Source organism: Diabrotica virgifera, chromosome 6 (genome assembly GCF_917563875.1).
Source record: "Diabrotica virgifera virgifera chromosome 6, PGI_DIABVI_V3a".
Taxonomy (NCBI): Eukaryota; Metazoa; Arthropoda; class Insecta; order Coleoptera; family Chrysomelidae; genus Diabrotica; species Diabrotica virgifera.
Genome location: NC_065448.1, coordinates 146,173,162 through 146,200,251, shown reverse-complemented (window position 1 = coordinate 146,200,251; position 27,090 = coordinate 146,173,162). Strand labels below are relative to the sequence as shown.

General features: G+C 33.8%; 1 protein-coding gene across 2 annotated transcripts in view; it reads left to right on the top strand.

Annotated features, from left to right (window-relative positions):
- LOC126886909 (eIF-2-alpha kinase GCN2) overlaps positions 1 to 27,090 on the top strand; it is a 274,664-nt gene that overhangs the window by 140,308 nt on the left and 107,266 nt on the right. For both annotated transcript variants that reach the window (XM_050654067.1, XM_050654068.1), the window contains one exon: positions 21,660 to 21,950. In XM_050654067.1, the coding sequence (XP_050510024.1) occupies positions 21,660 to 21,950 (291 nt within the window). The remainder of the gene's footprint in view (positions 1 to 21,659; positions 21,951 to 27,090) is intronic.

Sequence of the window (27,090 nt, the reverse complement as noted above, 5' to 3'; positions counted from 1 at the left end):
CATAGTCCATTTACTTACGGTTTTTGTTCTATATTTTAAAGAACCGCTTGGATTGACATGAAATTTGGAATCCACACAGCTAACATGTCAAAAGAAAAAAGTGATATTGTGCCAATGTTAGATTTTTTTGGTAAAAAGTTTGAAACTTATACTTTTCTGGTAAAATTGCCTCGGAAACTAACACTGCCGCGGAAACTATTAAATCGGCTCGCGAATATTTCTTTCATTTGTAACGTAACCTAAAATTAGAATCCGTAGGCACGGATTTTGTCATCTTGCCACTAAAGCATTTAAATTATCTCCGCAAATCTTACGCGGTCTCTCGAAACTGGTTTATACCTCATATATGTGCTATTTTATTCTGTTTAATCGTTTCATATTCTACACTTTTTCTGAGTTGAAACAATTGCATTAAGTTTTTAAGTTTTTTGACACCTTTTCTATACAAATTTCTATTAATAGCCCAATAAATGACCGTTTTGGAGTGTAATGTCCAGGGGCAACTCCGAATTGCATGAAAATTTGGATTTAGGTTCTACTTACCCTCCACTTCAAAGTTGAATTTGTGCCGTTGGTTGCTTTTACTTGGGGGGTGACATTTACCCCTTCTCGGGAGGTGAAAAACGGGTCTTTAAACTAAGGCCGGAAATTGATAAATTGACTTATTTTAAGCACCTTTTGTTCTATAAAGTTTTTTACGTAAGTCAATACTTTTCGAGTTATTCGCGATTTAAAATGTTGATTTTTTGACAAAAAAACTACGTTTTCAGACGGTTTTTCCCAAATAACTCAAAAAGTAAATATTTTATCGAAAAAAAATATTTTTAGCAAAAGTGTAGCCTATAAAAAAACGAAAAAAATGGTGTACCAGTAAAGTCTACAAATTGAGTAGAAGCAAAGTTGTAGCTCATGAAAAATACATTCTTATTCGTCTAATTCCAAATCGGATAATTCAACGCGAAATCACCGAAGAAAGAAGAGTTTTTCGGGATAACCTTATTAACATTTTTAAAGTATCAAAAAAAAGCTTATTATTTGTTTTTTACAAAAGTTTACAGCATCAAAAATAAACGAGTTACACTGAAAAAAAAGTTGGCCCCTTTTTTTTGTAAAAAAAATCGGGAAAACCTTCCCCTATTTAGCACCCTAAATGAAATTAATCGTTTGGCTTTACCATCTATTTTAACTGTATGTGTATTGTTTATATGATCTGTAAGTTTAATTGGTTTGAAGTGCTTATTTTTGAAAACATTTGGTTTTATAGTAAAAAAAAAATTCTAAAAATTTTTGAAAAATTTCATTTTTTCAAAATAACTTAAAAAGTATTAGTGATAAGAAAAATCTTAAAGAGTAAAAAAATGTAGGTTTTGCTTTTATAAATATGCTAGTTTCATTTTGTTTCTCCGTAAGACAAAAATTGGTTAAGATATGGCTGTTCAAAATTTGCATACACTCGTGATTAGTGACCCATTCAAGCTTTGTCAATTATAACCCTTTCAAAAATAAACACTTTAAACCGGTGAGACTGACAGATCATATAAAAAATAGATAGGAGTTACATGGTACGAAAGTCCGGACCTGGCAGAATCTCAACCAACACCTGCAGCTTACTCTGCAGTTTCCACCAGAAGTTTGTTAGATCGTTTCGTTATAATTGTATTGTAAAATTCATTATTATTATTCTTGGTCTTGTCGAGTTCAGATGCATTAGAAATTGTAGCTTAGAAATAAAAATATTTTTTAAAAACCGATTTCATTTTTCGAAATCCAAAATTGGCGCAGTCAGTAGGATTTGTGCGAGTCGCGAAACTGTGAATTTCGTATTTATCGGAAAACAGAACTTTTCGGAACTTTGGCGTTTTAACACCGTAAGTGCAAATCCAAACGAACATTCCGTTTTGTGGAAAGCAGCCCCAGTGAAAAGCAGCCCTTCAGTGACAGCAGTCCTTCATTTGGGTGGACGAATTTGGAGAAGTAGTTGGCAAAGACTATCGAGGTGAGTGCCAAGTTTCCTTCTTGCCTTCCTTATTTATTTTCCATAAATTCGGAAGATAGTTTTGTTAAGACATTGTTTATGAAACGATATTTTAATTTTTACGATTGATGCAGATTCCTTGGTAGAATCTCTTAAGTATTTAAAAGTTAGCTGTAAAAGTAAAAAGAATAAAGATAAGAAAAATATTAAAATGGCAACGAATCAAGCTGAACGTCGTACCATTAATTGGGAATTATTTAAGTCAAACATTTCAAATATTAGACCTTATGATGGCGATACTAATACTTTAAACAAATTTATCTCTCTTTGCGATAGTTTAATTATTACATATAGAGCATATAATGACCAAGAATTAAATAATCATATTTTTGAATGTATTCAGGGTAAACTTGTAGGAAAAGCTGAGCTTATGGTAGGAAATAGGGTAGAATTAAATGATTGGACACTTTTAAGAGCCGCGCTTATACAATGTTTTTCTGATAAACGTAATTTAGAATGTTTAACACAAGAACTCACTAGAACTAGGCCACAAAGAAATGAAAATTTAATAGAATTTGGAAATAGATTACAATTATTGAGAAGTAGTATAGTACAAAGAATTAGCAATGATACTAATCTTGATGCAAATCAAAAAGTTGTTTTTATGCAATTTTGCGAAAATACAGCACTAAATACTTTTATTGCGGGTTGTACCGGCACATTAAGAAATAATATGCATTTTAAAGCACCAGCTTCTTTAGAACACGCCATAGCTTATGTAAATGAATTCGAGAACTTCGAAGAACTCTATTCCGATATTAACGACAATAAATCACACCAAAATAAAAACAATTTCAGAAAGCAGAATTTCCCTAATCCATACAGGCAATTTTATAATCCTATGAACAATCAATATTTTCAACCAAACTCTTCTATTCCCCCAAATACAAACTTTAATACAAATAATAATTATTTTCAAAATCCCCCATGGCCTCGCCAACCTATTAACGTACAGTCTCAACAGCTACCCCCTAAAGATCTCCCAACAAACTCAGAAGTCTTCGGACCTTCCCGAAATACGAATATCTTCAGACCTAATCAAATTCCCCAGCATCGTCTTCCAAAGCCGGAACCGATGAATATGTCTACAAATTCTAGATTCCCTTCAACGTTCAACAGGAGAACAAATAATTTTAGGAGAAACTATTTTCAAAATAATGAGCAAAAGCCAAATATAATAGCTGAAGAATTATATAATAATGATTACGATGGACAAGAATTCGAACAGACGCATAGCGACGTCGACGCAGATATCCATTCCAGTGAGCAAGTAGATTTAGATTATTTTCCTCAGAATTTTTAGGAAGCCGCCTCAGAAAACCAAATAACTTAATCGAATTAAATTTAACCTCTAATAACCCTTTACCTTATATTACTATTTCTAATCCCCCATTAAAATTATTAATAGATACTGGTAGTACTAAATCAATCTTAAAACCAAGTATTGCTGAACAATTTTATTCAGATTGTATATTTCATTCCAACGTTTCAATTTCCACGTCTCTCGGTACGAAAAATATCAAATACCAAGCTGCGAAACCAGCGGTCCAAGAATTTAACCGTGACAATATCTTAAATTTCATATTATATGACTTTCACGAATTCTTCGACGGTGCTGTCGGTATCAATGACCTATTATCAATGAGGTTTAATATTGACCTTAATAATAAATGTCTTGTTAGCACTAACGCAATAATCCCTATTAAATTTAGAGAACCATCAGACAAAGTTTGAAATATTTGTTGGCCCTTATGAAAAGATTTTAAAGGAAGTCCCTGTGACCGTACCAAACGGTGAAATATTAATTGATAAGATAATTTTAGGTGATATGTATGTACCAGAAATGCTAACTGTAGCAAATAATGGTTTAGCTTTAGTAGAATTTGTCAATGAAACAAATAAAAAGTTATCTATAACTTTATTAAAACCCCTATACGCTTATCCATATAATTCTAATGTTTATCAATGTTATAAATTTGAATTTTCTAATAGACAAAATAAACATAAAATAGATAAAATGCAAATACAAAATCTTGTAGAACGGATCATATGAACGCGGAAGAAAAATCCGAAATTATTAAATTATGCTCGCACTATAAAGATATATTTTTGAAACCCGGTGACCCACTTACATTTACGTCAAAAGTAAAACATGTTATTAAAACAACCGACGAGGAACCTGTACATGTAAAGTCGTACAGATATCCTTATGTCCACAAGGAAGAAATTAAAAAGCAAATTGACAAAATGTTAGACGACGGAATTATTAGGCCCAGTAGCAGTCCCAGGGGATCGCCACTTTGGATCGTAAAGAAGAAACTCGATTCTTCCAATCAACAAAAATTTCGTTGCGTTATAGATTATAGGAAACTTAACGATAAAACCATTAGTGATCGATATCCGATACCCAATATTACCGAAATATTGGACAAATTAGGACGAGCACAATATTTTACTACTCTTGATTTAGCTAGCGGTTTTCATCAAATCGAGATGAGCCCCTGCTACATAGAAAAAACAGCATTCAGTGTTAATAATGGACACTACGAATTTTTAAGAATGCCTTTTGGCTTAAAAAACGCACCATCCACCTTCCAAATGGTAATGGATGAAATATTAAAAGATTTACAAAATAAAATCTGTATGGTATATATGGACGATATAATTATTTTTAGCACAAGCCTTTAAGAGCACATTCAAAATTTAAAATTAGTGTTTGCAAAACTAAAAGATGCACAATTAAAAATACAAATTGATAAATGCGAATTCCTTAGAAAGGAAGTTGAATTTTTAGGGCATATAGTGACCCCAGAGGGAGATAAGCCTAATCCAAAAAAGATTAAAGCTATTAAAAATTTTCCTATCCCTCGTACGCCGAAAGAAATAAAGTCATTTTTAGGTTTGTTAGGATACTATAGAAAATTTATTAAAAACTTTGCAGCTATAACTAAACCTATGACCATGTGTTTAAAAAGAATCAGAAAGTTATCCACAATAAAGAATTCTTAGACTGTTTTAATATTTGTAAAAATCTTTTAACTTCAGAACCTATTTTAGCTTATCCTGACTTCAATAAAACTCTTCAATTAATAACAGATGCCTCTAATTTCGCAATAGGCTCTGTTCTAATGCAAGATAACCATCCTATATGTTACGCCTCACGTACTTTAAATTCAGCCGAAATCAATTATTCAACCATAGAGAAAGAGTTATTAGCGATTGTATATGGTTGCAAATATTTTCGACCTTATCTCTTCGGTCGCAGATTCCAAATTTTAACTGATCATAAACCCCTTCAGTGGTTGTTCTCACTTAAAGAGCCAAACTCTCGCTTAGTAAGGTGGAGACTTAAGCTCGAAGAATTTGATTATAATATCCAATATTTAAAAGGAAAAAATAATAAAGTAGCCGACGCACTTTCTAGAATTAAAATAGATTCCGACTTAAATGCTATCGAGACGGAATCGATGGATGTTAATTTAGGCGACATAAATGAAATAATAAATAATGAACTACGCAACTTAGACGATTTACCGCAACTTTCAGAAGGAGACCTTGACTCCTTACTAAATGACGGATCAACAAATAAGATAAATATTATTTCGGACATACAAGTTCGACCCCCTTTCGAAAATCCAGAAACAGAAGACTCAGATTTAGAAACCTGCCATACTTCTTTAGAAAATCCCATTCTAGGTATACCCATAACTGATAGAGCCTTAAATACTTATAAAAATCAAATTATATTAACAGGTGGAGAAATAAATAAAATAAAATGCAAAAATGAAAAAATATTTGATAATAATAGATTTTATGTTACTTTACCCCAACGAAATATTGAAGAAAGTATTTTTAAATTTGTAAAAGAATATATAGACCCCAAAAAGATTTATGCATTGTATTTTAGAGAAAATATTTTACCAGAAACATTTGTAGTAATGGTCAGAATTATTTTAAAAATTCTGCTTTTAAATTTGTACATTCCACAAAATTTTTAACCGACCTAATAAATACGCAGGAACAAAAAGAAAAATTAGAATATTATCATGTACACAAAAAAGGACATCGTGATATAAATGAAGTAAAAATGTCCTTAGGATCACGTTACTATTGGCCAAAAATGGCAGAAGATATCGAACAATTTATAAATAATTGCGAAACCTGTCTTAAAAATAAATATGATAGAAATCCTCCAATTATAAAATTTAGTTTAACTCCCACTGCATCAAAACCCTTTGAACATATTCATGTAGATGTCTTTAAAATTTCTAATCAATCATATTTAACGATCATAGATTCATTTTCGAGATATGCCCAAGCATACCCTTTACCTAGTGTCAATGGCACCTCTGTAGTGGAAAATTTACTTCTCTTTGTAAGCCACCATGGTTTACCATATAAAATTACCGCCGATTGTGGCACAGAATTCAAAAATAATGACCTTAAAGATTTTTGTAAACTTCACCATATAGAACTACATTTCACAACTTCTAAAAATAGTAATTCCAACTCTCCCGTAGAAAGGTTTCATTCTACATTAATAGAATGCTTTCGCTGTCTTGGAGAGGAAAATAAAGAATTAACCCCTAATCAATTAATAAAACATGCTATTCTAAGTTATAATAATTCAATTCATTCCATCACTAAATTTACCCCGTTTGAAATCATAAAAGGACATATTAATACTCCAGATCCTTTTGACTTGGACGATAACCTTATATTATCATAGTATGTACAAAATCATAAAAAAGCAAGTAAACAGTTATATGAAATAATAAAAACTAGAAACGAAGAAACGAAAGAAAAAATAATTAATAAATTAAATGAAACTCGAAACGACCCTCCAGATCTTTCTAACCAAGACGTTGCATACGTCAAAACAAAATTGCGCGATAAAAAGGCACCCAAATTTAAAAAGACCGAAATTGTTTAAGATTCAGGCCTTATATTACAAACTAATAAAGGAAATTACCATAAAAATATAATCAGAAAATCCAAAATAAAACCAAAAATATCTTTTCAGGAAAATGAAAATCCGGACAACGTGTTTGCTCCTGATATTCCTGGCACTTCAACACAGATGTGAAGGAGAAGATGTAAAAATTACTCCTATAACAAATCCTTTGTTACCCATATTATTAGGACCCTGTAAAATTATTTACACTAAACATACTTTTATACACTATCTAGATTTAAGAGAAGTAACTAAACAGATAACTAGTTTAACTAATCATTTTTATAGCCTTAAGAATAGCTTAATAGTAAGTAATGCTTCTAACCCTATATCTTTTCATAACTTAGCTGAACAAATGACAAAAAGAACCGAATTCTTAATAAAAATTCTTGAAAGAAAATTTGAAAATTTAAATCCGCATATTCGCTCTAAAAAAGGTTTAATAGATGGAATAGGCAAAATTAATAAATGGGCTTTTGGAACTTTAGATGCCGACGATGGAGAACGATACGATAAAGCAATCAATATTTTGCAATTAAATCAGAAAAATGTAATTCATGAACTTAACCTTCAGTCAACTTTGTACAAAAAGCTTGTTAATCATTTTAATCAGTCTTTATCAACCTTGTGGCAAAATCAACAAAATAGCAAGACAATATTGAAAAATTTAAATATTCATTAGAAACCAAAATAATCACTTTAGTTAATTACATAACTTATCAAAGTATCCTTTACCAAATTAATCTTGATTGTCAAAATTTAGTAACATTTATTGACAATATTGAAAATTCGATCGTTTTCTCTAAATTAAATACTCTTCACAATTCAATAATATCTACCCAAGAAATCTCAGAAATGATGTCATATTTATCGCATATATACAAAGAAGAACAAATCGCAAAATTTAACAATGTGCTAACATACTATCTGTTTCTCAGTACCCAAGTAACCTTTTATGAATCCAAGCCAATATCCAAGCTTATATTCGCTATCCATGTTCCTATATTCAAATAAGAAAATTACGACTTTTTCCATGTTTACCCCGTAATACAAAATCATCAAACATTTATTCCTTTATATCCCTACTTGGCAAAAGGAGAAAAATCACTATCGATAAAAGAAGAATGTCCCATTCTCGAAACCAGATACTACTGCCAACAGGACTACACCCAAATAGATACCTGCACCTATAAATTAATTGATGGACGTAACCCAGAGAAATGCTAGGCCACTGAAATAAATCTGCAAGAACCCATTATCGAGCACGTTATGGAGAACCAGATCTAATAATCCCATCCAGTACTGTCAAATTAATCTCAAAATGTGAGTTCAATTCCTTTTTGGAAATAAAAGAACCTTCGTTAATAGAAATCCCACCAAAATGTGAAATAGAGATTGGAACCTTAAAATTTTCAAACAACCCACGTATCCAATCTGGAAAAATCATATTACCAAAACTAGAACATTTCTCGACTGAAAAGGTAAATTATCAAGCAAGCAATTTGAGCAAAATCGATATGGAAGGACTATACGAAATTCACAGAATTACCAGAAATCTTTCACCCGTAGAAGAAATTGGCTTTCCAACTACACCCATCATCAGCACCGGTTCAGTCATCATATATATACTAATACTAATCGTTATAATCTATGTCACTACTAGATGCCGAAAATACTACAAAAATAAGAAGGTTCCTGACGAAATCCTATTAGAAGAAAGATGTCCCCAAAATTTGGAATCCAAAAATACCTCCGTTATTTTTTCCTCTTAAGGATGGAGGAGTTACATGGTACGAAAGTCCGGACCTGGCAGAATCTCAACCAACACGATCACGAAGTTTGTTACGATCGTTTCGTTATAATTGTATTGTAAAATTCATTATTATTATTCTTGGTCTTGTCGAGTTCAGATGCATTAGAAATTGTAGCTTAGAAATAAAAATATTTTTTAAAAACCGATTTCATTTTTGGAAATCCAAAATTTAGGTAAGTAAATTGTTTGTAAAGCGGTAGCGATTAATTTTATTTGGGGAGCTAAACACGGCGAGATTTTCATGATTTTTTACAAAAAAAAAGAGGGCCAACTTTATTTTGAGCGGAACTCGCTTATTTTTATTGCTAAAACTTTTGTTAACAATTAAAACAAAGCTTTTTATAAACACTTTAAAAAAGTTTAAATGGGTTTTTCCCGAAAAGTGCTTAATTTTTCGGTGATTTCACCTTGAAATATTCGATTTGGAATGAGACGAATAAGAACGTATTTTTCATGAGCTACAACTTTGTTTTTATTTGATTGATATACTTTAATGATACACCATTTTTTTGGGTTTTTTATAAACTACACTTTTGCTAAGGATATTTTTTTCGATAAAATATTTACTTTTTGAGTTATTTGCGAAAAACCGTCTGAAAACGTAGTTCTTTTGTCGAAAAATCAACATTTTCAATGGCAAATAACTCGAAAAGTATTGACTTAGGTAAAAAACTTTATAGAACAAAAGTTGCTTAAAATCGGTCAATTTATCAATTTCCGGTCTTATCTTGAACGTATGTTTTTTTCACCCCCCGAGAAGGGGTGACTGTCACCCCCCAAGTAAAAGCAACCAACGGCACAATTTCAACTTTGAAGTGGAGGGTAAGTAGAAGCTAAATCCAAATTTTCATGCAATTCGGAGTTGCCCCTGAAAATTACACGGTATCGCCGAATTCCCCGTTCATTTACTGGGCTATAACGCCTCTTCTCTCTTATTTACGACATTATTTCAGAAAACTCGAGCCCATTTACAGTTAAGGTGATACAGTAGCGATCAACAGGTGGCCAAAACGCGTTCCAAGATTGCGGCTATAATTTTGAATATTTTTTCGAGATATTTGGCACACGTATTCGTAATATAATAAAGAATGGCGGTACAGAGCCCAATTTGAAAAATATATTAATATGTGGAAATTACTCTGTAATTAAATACAATATTAAAGAAACGAGCCTGTACCGCCATTAAGAAGAACAAAAAAATACACTTTATTCAAATAAACTTTTTTATCCGATGCCTAGATTTTGTGTCATTTTGGAACTACTTATGAAATAAAAAATTTTAGTATTTCAAAAACCTAGGCATCGGATAAAAAAGTTTATTTAAAGAAAGTGTATTTTTTTGTTCTTCTTAATGGCGGTACAGGCTCGTTTTTTTAATATCGTATTTAATTACAGAGTAATTTCCACATATTAATATATTTTTCAAATTGGGCTCTGTACCGCCATTCTTTATTATATTACGAATACGTGTGCCAAATATCTCGAAAAAATATTCAAAATTACAGCCGCAATATTGGAACGCGTTTTCACTACCTGTTGATCGCTACTGTTTCCTCTTAATAATATTTAACAGATGAGGTTGTTTTGCGATTTTGCCATAGCCTACTATAGGCACAACCTACTTCGTGCATTATTTTTGTCTTATAATGTTACAAAAAAGAAATATATTGTTTTCACTCATTTTACATCAACAAAAAATGGTGAAAACGTCGAATTATCCATGTTCGTCTGTCCGTCCGTCCGTGATCACATCTCCGTTATTATAGAAGAAAAAGAAAAAAATAAGGTGTCAAATAACAGTACTTAAAAAGGGCAAGACAGTAAGGGTAAATAATTTCAGTTGCTACTTTCGGTTTAAATGTGATATACTTACTTACTTTACTTTACTCCTCTTGATTCCATTTGGAACATAGGGCCTCTACAGTCCTCCTCCATTCATCTCTGTTTCTGGCCAGGGCTTTCACTTCTTTCCATGTTAACCCATTGTCTTCTAGCTCTCTGGTAATATTTCTTTTCCAGGATGTCATTGGTTTGCCTTGTTTTCTTTTTCCAGTTGGTTGGTAATCCAGGGCTTGTTTGGTTATATCATCTTAATTTTTTCTTAATGTGTGTCCAATAAACTTCCATTTGCGTCTGTTTATCGTTTTGGCTATCGGCTCTTGATTCGTTTTTCTCCAAAGTGCCTTGTTACTTATCCGATTTGGCCAATATATTTGCAATATTCGTCTAAGGCATCTATTTACAAATGTTTGAACCTTTTGTATAATCTTTTTCTCTATTTTCCAAGTTTCTGCTGCATATAGCAAAATGCTCTTTACATTTGTATTAAATATCCTGATTTTGGTTTTGGTTGTTAATTTATTGGACTCCCATGTTTTCTTCAGCATAAAGAACGCATTTTGGGCTTTAGTTATCCTTCCATTAATTTCCTCTTCTATTCCACCGCTAGCGTCAATTATGATTCCCAGATAGCAAAACTTCTGTACATTTTCTACTTCTTCTCCTTCAATGAATATACCCATTTCTCTTTCCGTATTTATCTTCATAAGTTTGGTTTTTCTTGTGTTAATCTCTAGTCCTATTTTTCTTGCTTCTTTTTTCACCTTTTCTGTTTTTTTCTGCATATGCTGTCTTTTTTCGGACACCAGACATATATCATCTGCAAAGTCTAGATCTTCAAGCTGACCGAAAGCATTCCATCTAATTCCTGTTTTATTTTTCGTTGCCTTCTTCATGACCCAGTCGATTAAGATCAAAAATATGGTTGGAGATAGAATACACACCTGTCTGACTCCACTGTCTATGTTGATTGGTTCTGTGAGTTTCCCATTGTGCATGATTTGTGCGGTATAGTTTTCATAGAACATTTTGATAATTCTTATGTATTTTAATGGAATTCCATATCTCTTTAATATTTCCCACATTTTTTCTCTGTTAATCCGGTCAAAGGCTTGTCTAAAGTCAATGAAATTTATATAGATTTTGCTCTGCCATTCTATTGTTTGTTCTACAATGTTTCTTAATGTGTTAATATGATCTGTGCATGCTTTATTACTTCTGAAGCCCGCTTGGTTTGGTCTTAACAACTGGTCTATAATTTCTTTCATTCTTTCTAGTATCATCCTTGTCATGACTTTACTCACTGTAGAAAGTAGTGTTATTGCTCTCCAATTGTTGCAATTCGTTTGATCTCCCTTCTTGGGTATCTTTACAATTGTACCTTTTTTCCAATCATCAGGTATTGGGACCGTGCAAGTTCGGCAAAGCGACCCCTATTTCTACGCTCTGTACTTTTATTCGCACTTTTAATTATATTGGCCAATTGTATTAGTCCTGGTTACTGGATAATTGTCAAGGCCATAATCCAAAAAAATAGTAAGAAGAAAAAATAAGATTCAGGTTATGTTATGAAAACGTGAACAATTGTATCTAGTAAATAAAATTAGTTATTAAAATGCAGTACTGCACTCAAAATACAATTAATTAAATTTACCTTTATATAATAATTGCATATCATATCAATATTGTGGAGCAATATATAATTTTTCTGCTTCAATGACAGAAGGTATGAAATATACGTCAATTTGACAATTTCAATTGACAATATGAATTATTTAAGATAGTTACAATATTTCTCCGCGACTCGCGCACGGTCGTTTCTCGTTTCCCTTCCAAGTACTTGCGAATACTCTCCTCCTGCTATATTCTGTTTATTAGTACTTACAGGATTTCTTCCGATGTTTCTCTATCTGCTTTCAGTAGTTCTGTGGTAATGTTATCTATTCCAGCTGCTTTCTCTCTTTTCAGCTGTTGTATTGCTTTACTTACTTCTTTTTTTGTGAATTCCAATTCGGTGAAGCTTAGTTCTTCCTTTATTTCTTCATTTTCCATTTCGTGTTCTATTATTCTGTTGGCATATACTTCTCTAAAATGTTCGATCCATCTCTCAACTATTCAATATTTTCCCGTTTTTGTCTTTTACATGCTCAACATTCATTTTTCCGCGCGAGCTTAGTTTTTTCGTCGTATTATATAGAGTTCCCATGTCGTTGTTTTTTGCTGCTGTTTCTGCTTCTATTAACAGTTCTTCGTTATATTGTCTTTTGTCGTTTCTCGCACTTTTTTTAACTTCTTTATCTTTCTCTCTTCATTTGTTCCCTATCTCTTAGATCATTTTTTAGCATTTTACATTTAAGTAGTTTCCTTTCTTTTATTTTTTCCCACGTGCTTCTCGATAGCCATGGCTTATTACTTCTTTTTTGTATTCCTATCGTTTCTTTTGCTGCTTGTGTATATACATACTTGCATTTATCCCACAGCTCTTCTATCGTGGCATTTTCTGTGTTGTAAGTTTTATTATATAATTCTCTTAACTTGGTCTTATATTCTTCAGTACTTTCATTTCCGTCTTTGAGCCACTGAACGTTATATCTTTCTCGTTGTTCCATTGGCGTTTTCTTATTTCTGGCTTGTTTGAGTTTGATTTTGGCTCTAATCAAAATGTGGTCGGACCCTATGTCTGCCTCTCTCATTGCTCTAACATCTAAGAGTGAGTGCCTCCATGTCTTATCTATGGTTATGTGGTCAATCTGATTGTGTGTTTGTCCATCGGGGGATGTCCATGTTACTTTATATATGCGTTTGTGTTGAAATATCCTTCCACCTATGACTAAACTGTTTTGGGTGCAGAAATCTATAAACATGTTACCATTCTCATTAATTTGTCCCAATCCTTCTTTCCCCATTAGAGTTTCTCTTCCACTATTGATTCAGTGAATTTGTACTCTACGAGCTCCCTAGTGGGAAAGTTTTGGGGTAGTTCTGATTTCTTTCATTATATATGGATTTTGGGCTGCTGAATCCGAATATGAGGTTTGCGGACAAAATTTCTTGCCGGAACATTGAAATAATCGCGAAAAACTCGAAAAATTTCAGCATTTTTCCGCTTTTTTGCTCAAATCTCGAAAAGTATTAACTTTTAGTAAATGATCTGTTAACAGAAATTAAAGTACTTAAAATTATCTACAAATATCACTATTTACTTTTTTTCTCAGACGAACCGTTTGGTCTAAAGTGCAAGTTGAAAATTGCCAATTTTTAACGGTCTCGGAAAAACCCACTTTTACATGCCAAAACTTTAGTTTTTATTAGAATGCTGTCATTTGATAAATTTCTCCTAGTTTTCTGTACAAATAATTAATGTTAGTTCATAATATGAATATGGTATGTCTCTTCTCACAGTTTCCATGTATTCATTCCATCCTAAAATACCGAAAATGTCTCTGCTTTTCCCTTAGAGCCACAGAAGATCAGGCACAGATGGAGTCACAGTTTCAGTTGGTGTGAACATTCCCTTTGGATCTTGATTTCTGATAAACCTTGAGGTTTTGTCCTTCCAAAATGTATTAGTTGAACAGCTCTCTGACTTCCATAAACCTCAGGTGCGGGTTTAGTTTTTAGCCGAGGAATGGATTGGTTAGGAGCTATTGCATGTTTTGGTGCAATACAATAAATGCCACCCATGACGTAAAAAGTGTGGTATCCGTCGATTGTATGTACGTTAACCCTTTCTGTCCCAACGCTGCATATATACGTTTTTGAAAAAGTGGGTCTGTATTCTCAGCCGCCGTATATATACGTTCAAGGTGTTATGGTCTCAATTTACCAAAGCCAAAAATATGCGTTGCTTATAAAATTTTAGACTCATTGGTGTCCCAATGCCGTAGAAATATGCCCGAAAATGTTAGATTATTGTTCCCAAAGCCTCAAAATGTTGGCACGTAAAGGCGGAAATACATATCCGCGCCGCGAACTCCGCGCCGTGTGTGCGCCGCGCGTTCGTGGCGCGGTTATTGTTCGTTAAAATTTTTCATTTTGACGATCCAGAGGAAACTAACGAACGTTTAGTAATTGTAGATAATCATGTCTCTGTCCTGCACTTCTACTACATCTTATTTCGGTATTGTTCTGAAACTATTTTCTTGTGTCATCTTATGCAATTTACTATTTTATGTGGAATAAGCCACAGTTTGGGAACATTTCGGGAAGTACCTTTTTCGCTTCCTGGCAACACAAATATAATGGTAGGGGAGCCCAAGCGGGGATTTTTGCAGTTACTCGAGCGCGTCAGATTATCATATGGGGAGAAACGTGGTACCCTGCAGATGTACCTCCACCATATATTGGCTCTTAACACAGGGGAGTTCGTTCAAGGGGGCCCGAAAAAAAAATCTATCCTTAAAATATTCGAAATAATTGTCAGATTAAGATAAGGTAAGTTAAGTACATGCAAAAGAGTCTATATTTCAAAAATATGACGATTTGAGCGGGGCGTACGGAAATGGGTGAGTCAAAAAGTTTCACAAAAAAAGCGAATATTTCGCGAAATGAACGTCAGATTGAAAAACTAAAAACTACGTGTTCAATATTTTTCAAAAATCTATCGAAAAATACCAAACTTGACCCCCCACGGAGAGGGGTGGGGGGTAAATTTAAAATTTTAAATACAAATCCCGCGATCTTTCGCAAAATAAACATCATATCGAAAAACTGCAAAATACACTTTATCAATGTTTTTGAAAAATCTATCGAATGGTTCCAAACACGACCCCCCACGGAGGTGAGGTGGTGGGTTACTTTAAAATCTTAAATGGTAGACCCCGTTTCTTATTGCAGATTTGGATTGTTTGTATAAAAATAAACAACTTTTATTCGAAACATTTTTTTGAATTATGGATAGATGGCGCTATAATCGGAAAAAGATTGTTGGAAATGGAAAATTAAATTAAAAAATGGGAAGTCCCCACTAAAATGGAAAATTTTACTTAACTTTTTTGGTTTTAGGACCTAATAATCACAACCCAATAGGTCCCCAAAGCGCTCGAGTGACTGCACATTTAGCATATTTTGCTCCCCTACCATAATATATCTGCTTGTTCCTACAACCAGAAACAAAATTAGAGAACTATAGGTACTTCCAAGTCATGCGATACCTTTTTCGTTTTCCGGTGACACAATTGTAATGTATCTGCTTGTTTCAACTGCGTAGCTTCGTTTCAACGAAATTAGAGAACTATAGGTTCTTCCAAGCCCTGTGTTAACTTTTTCGCTTTCCGGTGACCCAATTATAATATATCTGCTTGTTCCAACTCAGTTGCTTCACCAGAAGCGAAGTTAGGAAACTATAGGCTCTTCCAAGATGTGTGTTACCTTTTTCTCTTTCCGACGACACAATTATAACATATCTACTTGTTCCAACTCCGTTGCTTCACCAGAAGCGAAGTTAGGAAACTATAGGCTCTTCCAAGTTGTGCGTTACCTTTTTCGTTTTCCGGTGACCCAATTATAATATATCTGCTTGTTCCAACTCCGTTGCTTCACCAGAAGCGAAGTTAGAAAACTATTGGGTCTTCCAAGTTGTGCGTTACCTTTTTGGCTTTCCGGTGACCCAATTATAATATATCTGCTTGTTCCAACTCAGTTGCTTCACCAGAAGCGAAGTTAGGAAACTATAGGCTCTTCCAAGATGTGCGTTACCTTTTTCGCTTTCCGACGACACAATTATAACATATCTACTTGTTCCAACTCCGTTGCTTCACCAGAAGCGAAGTTAGGAAACTATAGGCTCTTCCAAGTTGTGCGTTACCTTTTTCGTTTTCCGGTGACATAATTATAATATATCTGCTTGTTCCAACTCAGTTGCTTCACCAGAAGCGAAGTTAGAAAACTCTTGGGTCTTCCAAGTTGTGCGTTACCTTTTTGGCTTTCCGGTGACCCAATTATAATATATCTGCTTGTTCCAACTCCGTTGCTTCACCAGAAGCGAAGTTAGAAAACTACTGGGTCTTCCAAGTTGTGCGTTACCTTTTTGGCTTTCCGGTGACCCAATTATAATATATCTGCTTGTTCCAACTCCGTTGCTTCACCAGAAGCGAAGTTAGAAAACTATTGGGTCTTCCAAGTTGTGCGTTACCTCTTTCGTTTTCCGGTGACCCAATTATAATATATCTGCTTGTTCCAACTCCGTTGCTTCACCAGAAGCGAAGTAAGAAAACTATTGGGTCTTCCAAGTTGTGCGTTACTTTTTGGCTTTCCGGTGACCCAATTATAATATATCTGCTTGTTCCAACTCTGTTGCTTCACCAGAAGCGAAGTTAGAAAACTATTGGGTCTTCCAAGTTGTGTCTTACCTTTTTCGCTTTCCGGTGACACAATTATAATATATCCGCTTGTTTCAACTGCGTTGCTTCACCAGACACGAAGTTAGAAAACTATAGGTTCTCCAAGTCGTGCGTTACCTATTTCGCTTTCCGGTGATATATATCTGCTTATGAATGTTTTTTTGATATTGATAACTATTTCCGAAGTGAAAGTCGAAAGGTCAAGTAAACTTGATTTCAAACTCGAATTGTGGCTTATGCCCAAATAAAATAGTAAATCTTATTTTTAATACATGTTATTTTTAGTACAACAATGAACTAACATTTTTTAAAAAGGTCCGCATGTACATTTTTTTTATTTCAGCTTCTATTTCCGTTCAGATCGGATTTAAGTTGTTTCTTTAAATTAAATGGTTCTTTATTGAGGATCCCACAATAATGATTTTCCACGGTAAACATCAATTTCCTTCCGACAATTCCGACCATTCCATTACTAACAAATATTAAACTCATGCGCGCCAAAACCAACAAACCACTCGCAAACCCGTCCAAATACGTATTGCGAACCATCAAAGCGTTTGTTGAAAAACCGACAGAATTCAGATCGTGGTGCGCCGTGTGCGTGCCGTTTGTGCGTCACTTGAAAACACGTACTAATCTGACGAATACGCTGCGCGCGAGCGGCTCGCACACCGAGCAGAGCGCATATGTATCTCCGCCTTAAGACAGGTCATGCGGACCTATTGCCGTATATATTTGTTCACATATTTTAGATATATGCTATATTGTAGCACTGGTGGCAACGCTTATAGGTAGCTGCTAGAAGGTGAAACGTTGTAGCCACAGAAAAGACCAGAAAAAAAGAAGCGAATCGAGAAACATGTGTGCAAGATGCGGATTCGGAGTTTGCGTAGTGTCATGTTTTGAGGAGTACCACACAAAAGAAAACTTTTAATGTTAATTTACATTACATTATTTTTTTTTTAAGTTAGGTACATTTTTTCAAGTGGTTTTGCTCTCTGATGTGTACTTTTGAAAAGAAAACGTTTAAGTTGGTTAAAAAAAACTGATTAAAAAACATGTTTTGGTCATTTGTTTGTTTATTTATATGCGACGTATATATAAGGCAATGGGACTCTAAGCATGAAAAAACCTTTGGGATTGAGAGACCAACATGCAAATTAAGGCCTGGCATAGAAAAGGTTAAAATCAGCGTTTTCGTACACCTGTTGTGTAAAGCACGGCTGGTCAATTGCTGACACTTCCAGATAAGCAACGCGCTTGCCCAAAGTCTTGTAGCGGCGGCGGTAAGGCCCAGATAGTTGGTCTCACCATTCCTTGCAGGTTTGGCCGTTTTCTCTACAAAAAGTACGGCTCAAGAAAATAGGTTGATGTAGTTTCCTCTTTGGGGTTTTGTTCATCCTATACAGAAACTGTTCGCCTGGAAGTGTCAGCATTCGCAGGCGATCCGCAGAAAATTGACCTGCCGTGCTTTACACAGCAGGTGTACGATAACGCTTATTTTAACGTACATACAATCAACGAATTCCACACTTTTCTCGTCATATGTGGCATTGCTTGTATTGTACCAAAACATGCAGTAGCTCCTAGGCAATCCATTCCTCGGATAAAAAAGAAACCCGCGCCTGAGGTTTATGGAAGTCAGGGAGCTGTTCAACTAATTCATTTTAAAAGGACAAAACCTCAAGGTTTATCAGAAATAAAGATAACAGATCCGAAGGAAATGTTCACACCAACTGAAACTGTGACTCCATGTGCCTGATCTTCTGTGGCTCTAAGGGAAAAGCAGAGATATTCCCGGCCTCTTAGGACGGAATGGACTCATGGAAGCTGTCACAAGAGACATACCATACCTATGAACTAACATTTATTATTTGTACAGAAAACTAGGACAAATTTGTCAAATGACAGCATTCTAATAAAAAATAAAGTTTTGGAATGTAAAAAGTAGGTTTTGCCGAGACCGTTAAAAATTGGCAATTTTCAACTTTCACTTTAGACCGAACGGTTTGTCTGAGAAAAAAGTAAATAGTGATGTTTGTAGATAATTTTAAGTACTTTAATTTCTGTTAACAGATCATTTACTAAAAGTTAATAGTTTTCGAGATTTGAGCAAAAAAGCGGAAAAAAGCTGAAATTTCTCGTTTTTTTCGCGATTTTTTCAATGTTCCGGCAAGAAATTTTGTCCGCAAACCTCTTATTCGGATTCAGCAGCCCAAAGTCCATATATAATGAAAGAAATCAGAACTACCCCAAAACCTTCCTAGTAAAAACACAATTTTATTGAATCATATTATTCGTTCCTATTTTGGCATTCATATCTCCGATTATCATCACAATATCTTTTTTATATTTATTTTGTATTTTATCGTCTGCCGTCTGTAGCTGTTGGTAAAACTCATCTTTTATGTCCTGTTCTTTTTCATTTGTTGGTGCATATACATTAACAATTATTAGATTTTTATATCTCGCTTTGAATCTAGCCATTATTATTCTATCCGAGATGGCTTCCCATTCTATTAGGGCATTTGTTGCTTCTTTTGAAATCATGAATGTAACACCACTCTCGTGTCGGTCTTTTTCGCCACATTTTCCCGAGTATATAACCGTTTTGTCGTGTTCAATTCTTGTTTTTCCACATCCCTTCCATCTAATTTCAGATAATCCTAATGTACTAATGTTATTTTTATCCATTTCTTTCATTTGTAACGTAACCTAAAATTAGAATCCGTAGGCACGGATTTTGTCATCTTGCCACTAAAGCATTTAAATTATCTCCGCAAATCTTACGCGGTCTCTCGAAACTGGTTTATACCTCATATATGTGCTATTTTATTCTGTTTAATCGTTTCATATTCTACACTTTTTCTGAGTTGAAACAATTGCATTAAGTTTTTAAGTTTTTTGACACCTTTTCTATACAAATTTCTATTAACGCCTCTTCTCTCTTATTTACGACATTATTTCAGAAAACTCGAGCCCATTTACAGTTAATAATATTTAACAGATGAGGTTGTTTTGCGATTTTGTCATAGCCTACTATAGGCACAACCTACTTCGTGCATTATTTTTGTCTTATAATGTTACAAAAAGAAATATATTGTTTTCACTCATTCTACATCATCAAAAAATGGTGAAAACGTCGAATTATCCATGTCCGTCTGTCCGTCCGTCCGTAATCACATCTCCGTTATTATAGAAGAAAAAGAAAAAAATAAGGTATCAAATAACAGTACTTAAAAAGGGCAAGACAGTAAGGGTAAATAATTTCAGTTGCTAAATACTTTCGGTTTTGGAGTGACATATTTATCGTTTAAATGTGATATACAGTAGGAAAAATGAAAGAATACCCATGCGTCATCGACGATATGCATACGAATCAAATCAAAAATGTCTAGTCAAAACAAAGTCTAAACGAGGTTAATACTGAAAATAAACGGATGTGACTACTACCCCACCGTACGATTTTTCGCTACGTAAGAATGTGTCAGAAATTTTTGCGATGTTATTCTTTTTCTGATAATATATATTTATTGGTAATAAATGTTACTATTACTACCGTAATTAATTATTTGATATAGATTACTAATACAAAAATAATGAGTAAGCAAATATAGTATAATGAATTTCTCCATGTTAAAGTTGCCAGTGGGCGTAAATATTTAGTAACAGGAATTTAAAAAATGTCGTTTATGTCAGCTGCATGTGATTTAAAATAAAAGTAAACTTAATGAATTCAGACCATTTGGTATCCAGATCATTTTCCAGACATTATCTGCAAATAAATGTAAAAATATACTAATCTGTAATTTCATACACTATGATTGAAAAGTCAGAGTAATATGTACACGTTTGGCGAACTCATAGACAGAAGTGAACCATACTGACAGATGATTACTTACAAATTTTATTGAGGTATTTTAATTAAATAAATACTTACCAAACCAAAAATACAATATAATATAAAAATCTCAGCTCTTAAAAGAACTGAGTTTATTCAAGTAAATACGACTGATTATTAAAATTTATAAACTCTACCGAACCTAACCCAGTTTCACTGTCAAAGTGACAGAAATCGAATCTGTCAGATTATAGTTGACCAGCACGATTACTCGAATAGTAGTTTATACAATCATTATTTCTACTCATGTTGAATGTTTTTCTAAGAATGACAGTAGAAGTACAGAAATAGTCAAGTGTGAGTTCAAATTTTCTACTAAATTAATATAACTACGTTGAACAATTGTATCGCCATTTCACTCTGTCAATTATAAATATGTAACTGCGTATGTCTTGGATAACGTTTATGCTTTGTAGACAACACTTAATAATCTGTCTCTCTCGTTTGTTATTTATAGAAAAAGGCAGCAAATCCAAAATATGTGCTTGATATGATCGTTCATGGGAATTCTTTCATTTTTCCTACTGTACATCATTCGATCCGTCTTGATAAAAAGAAATCGAATATGTACTTCTACAAGATGTTAAATTGCATTTGTAGTTTCGTATTTCAACAAATTAGTTGAAATATAGAACATTCATTCACGTGGATGAAAACCTAGGAAGCGAAGTCCAGTCCCTTGTTAAAAATAGAAAAATTATAAAATTCCGGATACTTTATAGGCAAACTATATATACTAAGATCAATTAATATTATTAACATTTTTTGTATTTTAGGTTTGGTATACATTCATCAGCAAGGAATGATTCATCGAGATCTGAAACCAGTGAACATTTTTTTAGACTCTGAAGATCATGTTAAAATAGGAGATTTCGGTCTAGCTACGACTAATATAAAATCTAAACAAAGCGAATATCTAATTTCTAAGAGTATTCTAGAAAGTGAGAAAGAAGAAACTTTTGATGAAAGTAAAACGGGATTTGTTGGAACTGCTCTCTACGTAGCTCCCGAAATAAGTATAACTTCAAAAGTTGTGTACAGTCAAAAAGTGGACATATTTAGCTTAGGTAAAATAATTTTTAATATTCTGTGTATCGGCCAATAACACTATTAGGCGAGGCAATGAAGTACTAAAAAGCACTAAACCTAACTATTTACCACAGTAACTTTTGAGTTTGCAAACTTTTGCATTCGATTCGGGAAAGTGCCAGGAAAGTTTGTGAACAAAATTCATGGTGTTAAAACGAAAATTGCATTTTGTGAATAAGGAAAATGCATTTCCAAAGTGCATAGAAAATGAGAAATTTGTAACTCGGAAAATATCGAGAGGAATGAGTTCAATTTTCTTACTTGGAGGTTTTAGGGGTCGCTGAAAACGAATATGTCAACGGCGATGGTCCTCGAGCCCCTTGGCACCGAGGGTGGGCCTCTGCTCCTGGTGTTTCATGTTAGTTTTATTATAAATTAGTCGACAGTTATTACCCTTGGTTTTTTAGGTCGCTGAACACGAATATGATAACCACGATTGTTCTCGAGTTACCTGGCGCCCAGGGTGGATCTACACACTACAGTATACTACATAAGGATCTGTGGGTCCTCCTAGAAACTTCTTTTATTTATGTATAGACTGACTTCACGCAACCCGACAGTTTTACCCCTCTCACAGTCATTTAGCTAGGACACTATGTTTCGCCGAACAATGTGCAGCTGATGCAGATATGACTATTGTTACTAATGCCATAAAAATAGCAGAAAATGCTAAGAAAAAAGAAATCGTTGTGTCAGAAGACTAATTCTGAAATTTTCTTTCTTAAACCGGCTCGACCAAACGCCAAAGAAGTATATTCAAAAAGTTTTTATCACATCCCATCTCCATATCATTTGGAGCTTATTTTATTTTTACATGTCTTTACTGGTTGCGATACAGTTGTTGCCAATTTATTCGAAGGGAAAATTGAATTTTTTAAAAAGTATCAAGACACGAAATAGAAATCAGTTTTCAGGAAGTAGAGATAGCCATAAATTCACTTAAAAATAGAAAGTCACCAGGACCAGACGGAATAACCAACGAGCTTCTAAAATACGAAGTAGAAAGTATAACCCTAGAGATGACAAAACTTTACAAAAATTAATATTGCACTGCAAGATACCAGACACATGGAGAAACAGCATAATGATACCAATGTTCAAGAAAGGAGACAAAGAAGACCCGAACAATTATAGAGGTATAAGTCTACTGAACACCGCACTTAAGCTAACCACAAAAGTCCTAACTAACAAAATCAATTAACTAACAACTTTATCAGATGAACAACAAGGATTCAGACCCGGAAGATAATGTTTGATAAAGTAATGTTTGCTGTTCAGTATGTACTACTGAATCCAACTAGCAATTATGTTATATTTACTGACAGTAAAAGCGTGGTGGACAGATTAAGTAACATTCAAACAGTCAAACACATAAACCACATTGAATTGAATATACTTAAAACTCTGTTTGAAATTACACAATTAGGAGTAAATGTAACAATTGCTTGGATTAAGGGTCATTCGGGAATAAAAGGCAATGAAATAGTTGACAATTTTGCTAAATCAGCTTATGTAATCGGAGAAAAAATAAACAAAAATTTAATTCCAGCTTCAGATATTGATACTTTTAGCAGACAAAAACTTAAAAATAATTGGCAATTGCATTACAGAGAATGTAATACTGGCTCAAATTTTGCTCATTGTAACCCTAGGATATTCTCAAAAAGATGGTCTTACACAGAATATAACAGACATTTTATAAAGAACATTAATCGGCTGAGAGCCAATCATGCTCTTACGCCATATTACATGCATAGAATCGGCTTGTCAGATACTCCCAATTGTACTTGTGGCAAAATCGGAGATCTAACACATGTCATATTAGAATGTCATTTAAACATAAATAACATAAACGACCTTTATAAGGAATTAAAAGATTTAAAATGTTTTTCCCAATAAACCTTAATACTTTAATATTTACAAATGATATGGAAATTCTTCATCTCATTTATAAACATGTTAAATTATGTAAATACAAGTTGTAAACGTAATATAATAGGCATAATATGTTAATGTGGTTTGAAAAAATTAAAATATATATATATATATATATATATATATATATATATAAACATATAATAAAATAATAACAAAAAAATAATAAAAAAAAAGAAAAAAAAATAGAAAGAAACATAAAAAAAAGAAAAAAAAAATAGAAACAAACATTAAAAAAAAAAGAAGTGTTTCGCACAAATTAAAATATATGTTAAAAAAACAGTAAAATAATTAAAAAAAAAAAACAAAATAAAAAAAGCTACACACTGTACCAATGTATCTATAAAAATAATATTGTAGAATGTACTTATGTTTATAAGAAATTTATGACTATGAATCTGCAATCAATCACAAACAAGTCTGGCTAATTGGCTCTGCCAAAGCCATTTTTCAAAAAAAAGACCCGGAAGCTCCTGCCTAGACGCCGTATTTGTACTGAGACAAATCACAGAAAAGGCCATCGAGTACAATAGACCAGCATATCTATGTTTTATAGACCTGACAAAGGCTTTCGATCGCATCCAAGTCGAAGACGTCTTACACTTACTGTATAGAGGAAACATACCAATCAGTATTATACAAACCATCGAAAACATCTACTTTCATAATCGAATACAGGCAAAGATAAATGGAAAACTAACACAGTTTATACCAGTACAAAGCGGAGTCAGACAAGGTGACTCGTTAAGCCCATTGCTCTTTAATATAATAATCGACGAAATAATAGAAGTAGTACGTAAAGGTCATGGTTACAGAATGGGGAACAAAGAAATCCGAATATTATGTTATGCAGACGACGCGACGCCGCAATAATCGCCGAGACAAAAGACGATCTCCAAAGATTAACACACATCTTCAATACAACAGCCATAACAATAAAGCAGGAAGCAAGGTTTATATATCTGGGAATAGATATAACAATTACGTAGATGTTAAAGAGGAAGTATGACAACAAAGTTCAAAAGCAAGTAAAGCGGCGGGATCTCTTAATGACACAATCTGGAAGAACAAACACCTAAGACAAGACACAAAAGTAAGAATCTATAAAGCAGCAATTAGACCTATATTGACATACACGGCGGAGACAAGACCTGACACATCTAAAACGAGACGACTACTAGAAACAACAGATATTAAAATACTTCGACGAATATCAGGGAAAAGTCTGTTGGATAGGGAGAGAAGCGAAAACATAAGATCACGCAATGTAGAAGACATAAATGGATGGGTGACAAAACGGAAACAGGAGTGGAATGAACATATTAGTAGAATGGCAGAGGATAGAATAGTACGAATAGCACGAGATAAGTCACCAAATGGACGAAGAAGTATTGGCAGACCAAGAAAAAGATGGTGCGATAATTTAAACGATTTAGGAGTCTAATATTGAAGAAGAAACATGCTTTAAAGCCTACATACAACAAGGTAGAAGAAGAAGAAAAAGTATCAAAATAATCCCGAACTTGCCCGGGAACCACAACATTTCAGAAAGTTGGTCTGTCTGTTGAGAAAATAGTTGAGCATGGCCCACAATTACTTTTAGCCACGTATAGTGTCTTACTCAATTTCGGAAATCCTAATATACCGGATGAATATAGACCATCAAATATTCAGTTGGCTGAAATGTGTCGGAATGGTATCGGTATAGGATGTATTTCATGGCTATTTCCAAAAATAAAAAGGTGTTGATTGATAAAATTATGCCAACGATACATGCATTCATACGGCATCTATAAAGAGTGTATTTGCAAGTTCAGACTTGATTGTACGGAGAAGGAGTTTTGAATAAAACAAACGGGATGGGAACTCAAAGAAAATTCCTATCATCAAGTGAAGATGACACAGCCTCCTGATCCATTAAGTGTTATGAGTTTAATTTTTTGATGTCGCTCATATGTATGTAGAAAGAATGGCTTGGTTTGCAATTTAGCATGTAAAAATTGTGCTGAAGACGAGGAATAAATAAATTTGATTGATACGATTATTTGTTAACCTTTTTTACTTGTGTGTGTGTGTGTGTGTGTGTGTGTGTGGAGAGAAAGAGATGGCATTAGACAAAGAGTCTTTTTGCCACAGAATTTTGTTATAGATATGTTTAAATTTTTATCTTAGAATCATTTATAAACTTGATTAAGATATTAAATATAGATTTGTCAGAATAAGATAAAAGATTGCTGATGCTAACTGGAAGGCTAATGTTAAGGTTAATTAAACCTAAATATAAGTTTCGAGTCTGATCCCTATGATTAAGACAATCAAAGAATACATGGTTCAGATCCCCGATGGACTCATGGTTACACGAACAGAAGGGAGTTTTTTACTTAATAAATACAATGTATTTATATAACAAACTGTATAAAAAAAATCTTATTTGATATCACACTTTCATAAAACTTCAGGAGACGAGGTCCACGCTGAGCACTAAATACCTTAGATACTATCGCTTCGTAATATATTCGTATTCAGCAACCCCAAAAGCCCCCTAGTAATAACTTTTGATTGATTTCGAATGAAAATAACATAAAACTCCCACCCTGGGCGCCAGGAAGCTCGAGGACCATCGTCGTTATCACATTCGTCTTCAGCGACCTCGAAAACCCCCGAGTAAAACAAAATTGAACTCATTCCTGTTGACATTTTCCGAGTTGCAAATTTTTCATTTTCTATACATTTTGGAAATGTACTTCCCTTATGCACAAAATGCAATTTTCAGATTCATCTTCTTCTTCTACGGGACTACAGCCCAAATTGAGCCTTGGCCTCCTTTATTTTTTGCCTCCACCCTTGCTTGTCTGTGGCTGCTCTTCTCCATACACGGACTCTTTGTCTCACGGACAATTTTCAGATTACCATGATGAATTTTGTTCACAAACTTTCCAGACTTTTCCGAATTGAAAATCTAAATCCGAGTCCGAGTTGTAAAGCGATTCATCTTGCTTCGGAAAATTGGTAGGTTTGGTGCTTCATTGCCTCACTTATTGGGACCGTGCAAGTTCGGCAAAGCGACACCTGGTTTCTACGCTCAGCAACATTATTCGCACGTTTAATTATATTGGCCAATTATATTAGTCCTGGTTACTGGATAATTGTCAAGGCCATAGTCCAAAAAAATAATAAGAAGAA